This window comes from Xiphophorus maculatus, chromosome 8 (assembly GCF_002775205.1).
Source record: "Xiphophorus maculatus strain JP 163 A chromosome 8, X_maculatus-5.0-male, whole genome shotgun sequence".
NCBI classification, from domain to species: Eukaryota; Metazoa; Chordata; class Actinopteri; order Cyprinodontiformes; family Poeciliidae; genus Xiphophorus; species Xiphophorus maculatus.
Genome location: NC_036450.1, coordinates 13,361,388 through 13,372,582, shown reverse-complemented (window position 1 = coordinate 13,372,582; position 11,195 = coordinate 13,361,388). Strand labels below are relative to the sequence as shown.

The 11,195-nt window shown below is 35.7% G+C and overlaps 1 protein-coding gene across 1 annotated transcript; it reads left to right on the top strand.

Annotated features, from left to right (window-relative positions):
• Nucleotides 1-611: 611 nt before the first annotated feature.
• On the top strand, nt 612-5,121 carry brf2 (BRF2, RNA polymerase III transcription initiation factor subunit). Its single transcript, XM_005812814.2, has 4 exons — nt 612-858; nt 1,827-1,886; nt 2,997-3,318; nt 4,102-5,121. Exons 1-4 carry the CDS (start codon nt 711-713, stop codon nt 4,898-4,900), a joined length of 1,329 nt encoding a protein of 442 aa, XP_005812871.1. The 5' UTR covers nt 612-710; the 3' UTR covers nt 4,901-5,121.
• Nucleotides 5,122-11,195: the final 6,074 nt, after the last annotated feature.

Below are 11,195 nucleotides of genomic sequence, written 5' to 3'. Positions count from 1 at the left end.
AATGGTTTTGAATGCATTTTTTTTGCACTATATATATATATATATATATATATATATATATATATATATATATATATGATGCATTCACTGCAAAAACATTAGTTTGGGAACTTCAGTGTGTAAAAACAGGTTTAAAGTCTACAAAAAGTTCGAACTTTTTTATTTAAAAAAATCTTGGCATCTAACAGTTTTAGAGTTTATCTAAAGAAGAAAAACAAATGTGCCCTTAGTATTTTTATTATACTAATCTGCAGAATTTCAATGGAAAATAGAAATTGACATACATAAAATTGAACATTAACAATCATATTTTAATGTGACGACAATGCTAATACAGTAATTACATTGCATTTGGAGCGCAACTCACTTTTATTTAGCGAATTCAGAATGCTAACTTTTTACCTCAGTCTTATAAGTTTTATATTCTACAGCTGAGGTCTCTTCTTATTCTTGCTACCACATTTCATTGTTTATTATTGCAGAGGGAAAACTAAGGTTGTATAATATGCTTACTGAAGCATAATCGGATTATCCTTGAACGCTCGTTCAAGCGTAATTTCCCAAACGGAACTGTCGTTAGCTCGGTCATTTCTACCCGGAGACATCTAAGCTTCGCACCGGTTACGTTTGTTGGTCGTACACCGCTAGCGCGCTTCCTGTTGTCACAAAGTGCAGTCCAGGTTAAAGAAGTGGATGTTTATGATTGGAAAATGTTCGCAGCGGGTTTGAAGTGTCCGGGCTGCGGCTCCTCCAACATAGTGGACGATGATCTCTACTGCCAAGCCCAGCTGGTGTGCGTGGACTGCGGCACGGTGGTGTCTGAGGGGACCCTGGCCGATGACCCGGTGGGGGGTACAGGTAGGAACAGGACACCTCGTTCATAGAAAATGTCAATTAACAACCCTAGTTTCATATATACATGCATTTATTCAGATTACAGTACGCAGATTATCACTAAGAAAGATTAGCCATTGATCAGATAACTGTATTATTCATCATTCTAGATAAAATCATTTATATAGCCCTTAACACAGCCACAATATTGGTGAGCAAAGTGTTTACTAAATTCAATATATCAAAAAAAGAGAAAGAAAATCAGAAGTGCCACCATATTTTAAAAAAAAAGTGAAAATCACGTGTAGCTTTAATACAAATCTTTCAAGATTTATTCTGTCTTTAAAAGTCAAGCATTTTTTTAATTTCTTTTCTCCATCTCATGAAATTTACATTTAATTGTTTTTTGTGTGATAATATTTATGTTTGCCGTCATAAAAATAATTTCCTGCTTTTTTCTTCCTGCTGTGAAACCAATTTTGAATTACATTTGTTTCTAAAATGTGTGTGCCAGATAAAACATTTAATTTACTTTGCCTTGAGAGACACAGACCTGTAAAATACCTCCTCTACTGCTTCATCTTCATCACTTGAATGCTTAATCTATGAGAAATGAAAACAGAAACACACTGTGAAGGGTTAACTAAATATTACCTCAATATACTGTTGGAGCACCTGACTTGCTTTTCATCAAATTTATGTGGAAGGTGTCAGGAGAGGGAATACTCTTAAGGCTTCATGTCTGAGTCGATATATTCAGCTTTCATGCTGCTAAAATGTGGACCAGATGAGGGAAATCGGTTCTACACATCAGCCTCGAACAAAGTAAGAAGTTTGTTCCAGTGTTAGAAGTTGATGTTGACTAAAAGAGGAATGATCAAAAATGTAAACGGGTGAATTTTTAATGTTTGAGTTATTTTCAATGGATTCCCAGGTAAAATGCCGATCGTTTGGTTCAATTTATTGTTGACGTGTATTTTTTTTCTCTACAGATGTCAGCTACAGCAGGACCACAGCAGTGACCAAAAAACCCTGCCTCAATCTGATAAAAGGTGAGCTCTTCTGTCCCAAAGCAGTTTATGCTCGTTATATGTATACACTTTTTACTGCGTAAAAGCCTTCAGCCACTACAAGATGATTTTCCCCCAAGGAGCCAGACCTTCTTTTAATCTTTTAAAGTGGCCTGCGCAGTACTTTTTTAGACTTTCTGAAGGCTTTTCAAACCTTTTTTTTAGCACAAAGTTGATAGACTGAAGAATGATTCACCTCTGATGTGTTTTGTCATCTTTTTGCAAGATGTATTTTTTCATTTTCTTTTCAACATGAAGTGTGTTTGGGATAGTTTTTAGGCCTGAGGCTTACTAGTCCTTCTTTTAATCCAGTTTTCTCAGTAAGACCTGAAGAATGATGAAAACCTCGGTGAAAAAAGCAGGTTCTCTTCTAAACGTTGCTTTAAAATCTGCTTATTAGTTCAGATGAATTTTTTTATGTGTCTGTTAGCTGCAAAATAACAACTTGTGCTTTTGAGACAGGGTGTTTTTTAATAAACAGTTTTTCTTTGTTTTGTGCGAACAAGACAATACATATTATATTCTCAAGAAAAAAAAACAACTTGGCTAGTTTATGTCTTGAATTTATTAATACTTGTGCTTATCAGAAAAAGATGTTATTGTCATCCTTTTTAGACCCTTTTCTTTAATCCCAATCTTGACCCCTCTTACAGAGCTTTAGCTGAAAATACACATTAAATGTGAGAACAGATAGTAGTAGAAGTCACTCCAACCAGCTAGACCTATTATGTTCTGTAAAACTTGCATGCATAGTGTTTTAAATATAAAAATAAATACCAACAACTGTATCGAAACAATCTTTTGCTATTGCTGTATTGCAGATATTGATTCTGCCATAATTTGTGAATAATTTTTCTTCCTAAATGAACCACTACCTGAATGTTCACTGGTCAGCAAAACAAAATAATAATAGTAATATAAAAGAAAATACAAGAAAGAAGCCAAAAATCGTTTTAAGACTTTCAGAAATCCTGTTCAACTCTAGCTTAAGATCACTACAGGAAAATATCTAATTTAAAAGAAGAAAAAATATTGAGTCTGGAATATTCATACAAAGTTACATTTTTTTCCTTTTGCTACATTTACATTAAGGTCTGGAGCGCGTGAAAGAAATGTGTCGGATTCTCCGGCTCAACGGTGAAATAGAGGATCTGGCATTGACGTATTTTAGGCAGGCCTACCAGCAGGAGAGCTTCATCAACGTGACCCTCCAGAGGAAGGAGGTGCTTGCTGGTTGCTGCGTATACGTGAGCTGCAGGCAGCGGAACTGGCCGATCACTTTGGGAACCATCAGCAGCCTCCTGGATGCTGACCAGACGCTGGTGGGAGGCGTATACCAGGAAATGATCAAGATCCTGAACATCCAGGCTCCTTTTATCAATATCGCAGATGTCATAGGAGCACATGTTCAGGAGTAAGTGGTGTGGAAGCTTCTTTTATGTTTGGTTACTTGAAATAATTGTGCAGGAGTCACTGCAAGAGTTCTATGAGTGAGCATGCACAAAACTTTCAATGAGATGCTAGAGTGGATCATCAGCAAATCATCAGGGGTCCTAAGTGTGGTGTGGGGTTAGAGGGTGGCTTCATACTGATGTGCTTTGACATACTGACCATCATCATGCAAAAAATATTGACAGGCCTGGTGTCCTTTCTATGTTGTTTTCCTGCATCTCAACCATTAACTGCTGTATAAAGACATTAACAGCAACATACAATGAGGTTTTCCATCTTTTTGATGTGCATTTGTGCTTTTTAGTCTGTTGGATGGTCCTTAACCATTGTGAATAAGGACTACTAAACTCCACTTCTGCTTCAAACTAGCAGCAGCAGAAATGAGCAAACACTTGGTGCTGAGCTTATTATGTGAACTATTTCTCAGTCCAATGCTCCGATGAACATTTGTAAACCCTTAATAGAGCACTGTTGATGCGATGACGTGCTGAAGGCAGCGTGTCGGATAGAGCAGGAACGTCTTAACGGGACAAAGTCCTAATTTCAAGGCGTTAAATTGCAAAGTCACATTTCTTTTGAGTCATGTTTGATATATACAGCATTTTTATAACAACTGAACGTGACAAAGTTACTCGATCGTGCTACAAAATGATACCATGTGGTTGGAAAACACAGAATACTGCCCCTTTAGACACAATTCACAAACATTTTCAGTCAAATCTGATTAATATTTTTTGTTTGACAGATATAAAATAAGTGCACAACACGTTACTAAAGAGCTGGCAGAGGACTCCAAGGTGCTGACCAAACGAGCCGTGGCGTTGGTGGAGTTGGCAGGAGATTCCTGGATCGTGACCGGACGACGGCCCCTACCGATCATGATGGCAGCAACGTATTTGGCCTGGCAGTCTTTGAACCCCAACAAACATCGCCTCAGGCTCTCCCTCGACAAATTCTGTCACTTGGCCAAAGTACAAAAGCGTAATCCAGCTGTAACGAGAATAACAGAGCTGAAGGAAGTGCTATGTAAGCTTGGACGGGAACTTCCCTGGGTCAGGGAAACAGTGACTCAGGACGACGTTGTTCGGCTGGTGGGGGATATTCTAGAGCATCGGCACACCCTGCTAACTCGGGCTCTGAGAACCCATGAGACGGCGATGCAAGCTGATTGCTCTCAGGCCAGCGCTTTGAACTTTCCAACAGAGGAGGTGGCACCTTCCCAACGCTCTGAGAGCAGGGATCAGACTGCAGACGCTTCCTCTGTGGTGCAACTCTGTCCCACTGACAGAATGGAAAACCAAGAAGGAGATGACTCTCACCAGACTGAAGACCCGGAACCAAACTGGGGTAAAAGGGTCCTGTTTGCTCCTCCCTGTGTGATTCATGCCAAGAGGAGGAGAGAGGAGCCGCCTGTGCTGAACGTTACCGGCGACGAGGAAATCTCAGACAGCGAGATCGATTCATACATTCGCACTCCACAAGAAGCTCGAGACTTTGCCCTGATGCAGAAGGCAGTGTCCTCCTCTGACAGTGGGAACTCATAGCTAACTTATACTTGTTTAATTAAGAATGAACCTTTTATGTTTTTTTGAAGGATGTTTAATTGTTAAAGATTTTACAAAAAAATGTTTTTGCATTTCTGATTCATTACAACTGAACATGCCACTTTCCTGCTTGGTGCAGAAATTGTTTTTTGACTATTTATTTTAAATTTATGTTGCTTAACATTATTACGTTGGTGAAACAATAAAGCAATTTATTTGCATAAATTAATAGTTGAAAAGGAACTTTCACATAGATGTGAGACTTAATTTATGTTTTTTACTGTCTGGGTGACTTAAGATTTGTCTGCACAAGAATTTTACTTCATAAAATTTATATTTCCTACAATTATTATGCAACACAGGAAGAGAAAATTGCAAGTACCAGATCCTGATTGAAGTTAATTTGTCATTTACAAAGTGATTTAATCTTTATAAGGCAATTTATTACCTCATAAAGTATCCTAAATCATGTTTTTAGCTTAAGTAAGCTTTTCCTCTCAAGAATTTATAAGAATTGTGAATTTAAAATGATTGATACCGTATTGCACAATGAATAGAGTGCATATTTACAGTGTTTGAGGCTGTGACTGTAGTTAATATTGCAGTATAATGTATGCAAAATTACATTTAGCTGCAAATACACAAAAATCAGGTCAAACAACACAGTTGAAATATTCTCATAAAGTCAATAAGTCCCTCATCAGGAGCTTCCTGGAAACTGAAATATGAATCAGAATAATTATTTAGTGATACATAGAAATGTCATCAAAGGTGGATAAGGAAGATGTATTCGTTCTGTGTTCACTGAATTTAAATTCACAGCAACCACAAAAAAAATTGACAGGTCTGACAGACCTGGAGTTTCCTCCATCTGAATTCATTTGTTTTCCTGCACTGTTTTATAACTCCGCCGAGAGAACCAAACCATTCAGCTGATTCAGTCTAAATGAAGCAGCGTAGCGATTTGAATACCATCAGTCACAGTTTTTCTCAATTTGAAGCCAGTTCCAACTCTGTGTTTCATAAAAGTACAGAGTTTGAAGCATCAGAGCCTTGGAGTCTGAGGATTCTGGCATTTGGACGTTCTGTGGTTCCTGACTCTAAAGAAACATGATCTTGCATGTTGGACAAGCCCAGTTTGTTGAAGAAAAAACAAGATGAGCCCCAAACATAACCTATAATAATTTGCTTTTAATTTGTTTTGAAAAGTTATTTTTGAACTCTCATACAAAAACTAGGTTCTTTTCAGAGAATCTATAGCTTCTTTCTTTTATTTATTGGCTGTGATCAAGTTAAGATGCCTTCAGGATGACCCACAAAAATTAGATTTTACAAGAGCACAGTTCTTTAGTGCATTTGGGAGTAATTATCTCATTTTCTCTTCACCTGCCACAGGATATTGAACATTTCTTTAGAAACTCCTATTGCTCAAAGCCAAACTGAGGCATTTAAAACCACAGAGGATTGAGTTAATAATCAGCACATTAATTCCTGACAACCTGATGTAATAATGAAGTCCAAAGCTATGAGGAAAAGCTGGACTATATCATCCTCAATGGGGACATTTCAAGGTGAAGGATGAGTGTTGTGGGTTGGACTGAGTGTTCAAGAATAGTGGAGGAAAAGCGGAGTTACAGCATTCATTGTTTGCTGTATTACTACATAATATTATACAAAGATTGTCTTTTAATTTTGTTTAAATTCAGAAGTCTGTACGTTTCTTTAAAATTTAGTGGAATTGCTTTTTTTACTTCTCATTCTGGGCCAAACATTTTTGGTGTCCTCCAACTCGACCTTTTCAACTCTGACCGCAGATTTTCTATCAGACTGGGATCAGAACTTTGTGATGGAAACTCCAAAAATATTGACTTTATTGTCCGTAAGCATTGCAACTCTGCAACTTTTTGTATGACCATTATAACTAACAAATAATCAGTTTCCATTTGGAAAACTCATTTGAGCTTGAGTTTGAACTTCTTTCCTAATGTTTGATGAGCTGCTTCAGTGCTTCCAGATATTGTTCTTTCATCATGATCAGTTTTAAATTTGACAGCACATTTTAATTTAATTACTAATTTTTCAAATACATTTTCAGTAACTATAATCAGCAAAAATATTAAATCATACAGAAAGGCCTGTTCATTTCCGCCTGCAAATTAATCAGGCTTATTCATCACACGTAAGAAATATTTTCACTAGAATTGAATGTTAATAGTTACAACTAACTAGTCTCACCTTTTCCTGCGACTAAATTAATTCTGAATGGTTTCCAGGTTTAATAGATTCAATTTTAAAGTTTAGTTTAAGTCTATTTTTGCTGCTGAAATATTTTAGTCACAATTTAATTTCAATGACTTCATCTTGAAACTTAGATAATATGAGTTACAACATTTCATCTCCCTTTACGAATAATAAAGCACTTTCAAATAGAATTGAATCTGTTTTGTGAAGTCCACCAGCATTTAAATCTCCTTATTCCTCCAAATGTAACAATGATCCTTATGGCCAAACACTTAAATTTCAGCTTTATCAGAACCCTGAACATGTCTCTGAAAATTAACAAATTATTTCCTGGAAAGTTTAAAATAGAAAATTCTTATTTTGACTGAAAGTAAGACAGAGACTTTTTGCAGTTTCTATAAAAAAAATCTGTTCCAGCTGTAAATGTTTTATAACTCCTAACTATAAAAGCAGCCAAAAGAAGACATCATGCTTCTTTTTAGTGCTTCAATGCACCAAGTAGACAAAATTCCTGCAGGTTAATGAAAGTTGATGATGAAATCATGAGAACTGAAGTGCTAATAAATCTTTCATAATGGTGGTGTTTAAAGAGATGAGATTTGAGCTCAGAGACACTAACAGCCTGAAAAAAGAACACCATCATAGGTAAGTAGGTATTTTTTTCTCTCAGGGGACAGAAAGAGAAAGTTGTTTTTCATCAGGTCTAATCCTGTGTAATGTATTTTCAACGGACTGGCACAAAGCCTCAACTAACTTTATCAAAGACAGAAATATTTCCACACATGTTGTAAGAATAATTCCTAATTGTTCCAGAACAACATATTTATTTAAAAGTGTAACAGTAATTGGTACTAGAGGAGGTACAGTATATAATAATAAGAAATACTTACTACAGCATCTAGATTTAGAATTATAACAGTGATGTGGAAAAACACATGGATGTCTTTGTTTATGATGCATAATGCTTTGTGAATTACAATTAGAGCTAACAGTCTGAGTTGACCTGAGGAGAAAAAGAGCTCACAGTGGTACTACATACATCTTTATAAATTATTTCAAAAACAAGCCTAAGGAAACTGACTTTAGTCCAAGCCTGAACAGCAAAGAGAAGTAATGATTGTTAGCAATAGTGTCCTCAGAATCTCACATCTTGATGCACATTGACATGCCACCTGAGAAATGTCATTATAATAAATTATGGCTAAATTCCATTTACTTCCTCCTCACTAATGGATGTGTCATATTACAACAGGGCTTGGAGGGACAGCAGATTGCAGCAACACTTTTATTAATGTTTCTCATAACACTTGGGCTTTGTCCATACTAGGATACCCAAATGAGATCGAAAAGAAGTTAATAAAGAGTGATATTTTATTATTTTGTTTATCTGTTTGTCATTGTGTCCTTCATGAATTTTGTCATTTTAAGATTTAAAGTTTGATGTTGTTCTTCATGGGAGTATGCTTAGAAAAAAGCATAATTTTTGAAGGTAAATTAGATCTTTTTTTTTTTCCTGCAGGCTTTGTTTCATTTTGTCAAATAGAATAGCAAGTGGTAATCTTTTATTTCACAGAGAGCAGTAGGGCTACTGCTTCAGACCGAACCTCATCCATCTGCAGGAATGGATGAGCAAGTCCCAGATAATCCTGACATGATTTACGGGATCAATAAATTATCACGTTTCCCTGTTCTGAGCAAGTCTAATTCACATGCAAACATTTTAGCCTTCGCTGCATCTAATTAGGAAATTTAGCCATGCAGCTTCAAGTTGACCCGTGAATGTAATTGAATTTCCACTTCCACCACAGTCCACTCACACTAATCTGAAGCCAGGGTTGTTTCAGATTTTTTTTTTATTTTAAGCATTTTAATTTAGACTTTCATTTCATTTATTTCCATGTATTTAACATGCAAAACATCAGCAAACACATTGTTGGATCAAACAAAATAAATGAGGAACAAATAATAATAAGAAGAAAGAAAATTACATTTACAGACAATGAAACATCAATATTTTCTCAGTGAATACTTTTCAAATGAATCTGACTTGAAATAGCAGCTGTAGATGGCCACCCATGTAAACCACATATGTAGTCAAATAGAAATAAATTAGACCATAAATGGAATGTAATAAAGTGAAATATCACAGAAAATAAGACCAGAAAACCCTTATTGAAGACTATTTGGCACATGTGCTAGATTAAAAAAAAAAAAAGTTCAAAATACCAGCTTTAGGATGCCTGATACACGCCTGAGGGATGTTGATAACAACCTTTCTCCACACAAACTTTCTTTAGATCTTGAAGCTTCTGGGAGATTTTCAATTACCGTAATTTCTGGACTAATAAGCACACCAAAATATAAGCCGCACTCACAAAACAGGGTTCAAATGTAGGCCGTACTTTTCTATAAGCTACAAGCGTATAAAAATTTACACAGAAATATGTACTGTAAATGCTTCTATTTTTCCCCCATAGATTGCTTGTAAAAAATATAATGCAATAGTTGACCAGGAAAAGTAATTGATCGCGATGAGCCTAACCGGCTTTTAACCAAGGAGTTTTAAAACGCTGGACTGCTTTGAGTGAATTTTTCTTGAGACGAAAGTGATATTGAGAGTAACAACGAAGAGAGACGGAGGAAGTGTGTGTGTGAGTTTTCAACACTTAAGAAAATAATTATCGGCTTATAGTACGGAAATTAGATTTATATTGCGTAACTGGCTTGGCCATTATAGCAGCTTTAATTTCTTTCTCTAAACCAAACTGGGTGTGGTTTTCTGTATTGTGTTACTTAAAACCAATTCAATCCCTTATTTGCGAAGAAAAAAATCAATGCATGCAATAGTCATTTTCCTCCATGTATCTATAAATAATCATCACTGCTACAGGTAAGTTCATGCAGAAGCATGTCAATAACAGGACGTGGTAGCTCTGCAAGAAACACAAAAAGTAGATAATTAGGCCAATTTGGCCTCTGCTACAGATAAATATGACATTCATACCAACTTCAAAACCATAAACAGAGGAGCAGAGCATACACAGCACAATACAATATTGATCATTAGATTGTTTTTTTTTTTTTTATTTACAGGCAATTTCAAATGATCACGTTCAAAAATAAGGTGATGACTTCGATGTTGGTGTACATTCGTCTGCTGCTGGCATAAAAACGATGAAAGCCTCAGGGCGCAGCCTCATAAATTTAACCTCACACTGATTCAAGAAGGATATGAAGATCCAATCTGACGCAAGAGCCTCACTAGAAACAATCAAACTCACTAGAAACAATCAAAAAGTGATTTGAACGGATAGTTTGATTTTCCCTTCATTTCCTTTCCACATAAACCTTTTTTTTTCATCAATTTCAATCTTGTCTTGGTCGTGACCCTCTGTTTAACGGTGACATTCATGTTCATGTTTTCCACATAGCTCCTGCAAACAATAATTTGCAAATAGTGAGCTTTCTGCCTGTATTTGCAATTTATGCATAAGGATTGTGAGCTTGAAGATTTGAAGCCTCATCATCTTTAATAAACAAAATTATAAATCAGAATCCATTTAGTCATTGCAATTCCTCTGTAAACGCTGACATTGTATGAAACATCCAAGATTGTTCAACTTTTTACATAAAATATTTGTATTAGTTTTGAGGACGTGACTTTAACGCATCAAAGTTGCTACATAAACGAGACACTGAAACACTTGAAAGCTGAATGGAAAATTTGTGCAATCAGACAGTTGAATAATCTAAATAACAGACTAAAAACAATAAATATCTTTGTTTTCGATCTCATATGCCTATTTTTTTTTTTTATTGAGTTCAATTGAGTTTCAATTAAAATGTGATTAATTCATTAGAGACCCTGCAATTAACTCAATCAAAAAAAAAAAATTAAGTTCCACCTCAAGTTCGGATACAAACCTGAATTTGAAACACAGTTTGTTTCAAAAACAAATATTGTTCACTGCTTATATGAACAATAACAATGATTGCTTTTAAGTAAATATCTCAAGTTTCACCATATATACAAATCTTGAAGCTTACTAACATA

Coding starts and splice junctions, on each gene's coding strand:
- brf2 (XM_005812814.2), top strand. CDS start 711: ATGTTCGCAGCGGGTTTGAAGTGTCCGGGCTGCGGCTCCTCCAACATA. Junction 859..1,826: donor TGACCCGGTGGGGGGTACAG/GTAGGAACAGGA, acceptor TTTTCTCTACAG/ATGTCAGCTACAGCAGGACC. Junction 1,887..2,996: donor CTGCCTCAATCTGATAAAAG/GTGAGCTCTTCT, acceptor ATTTACATTAAG/GTCTGGAGCGCGTGAAAGAA.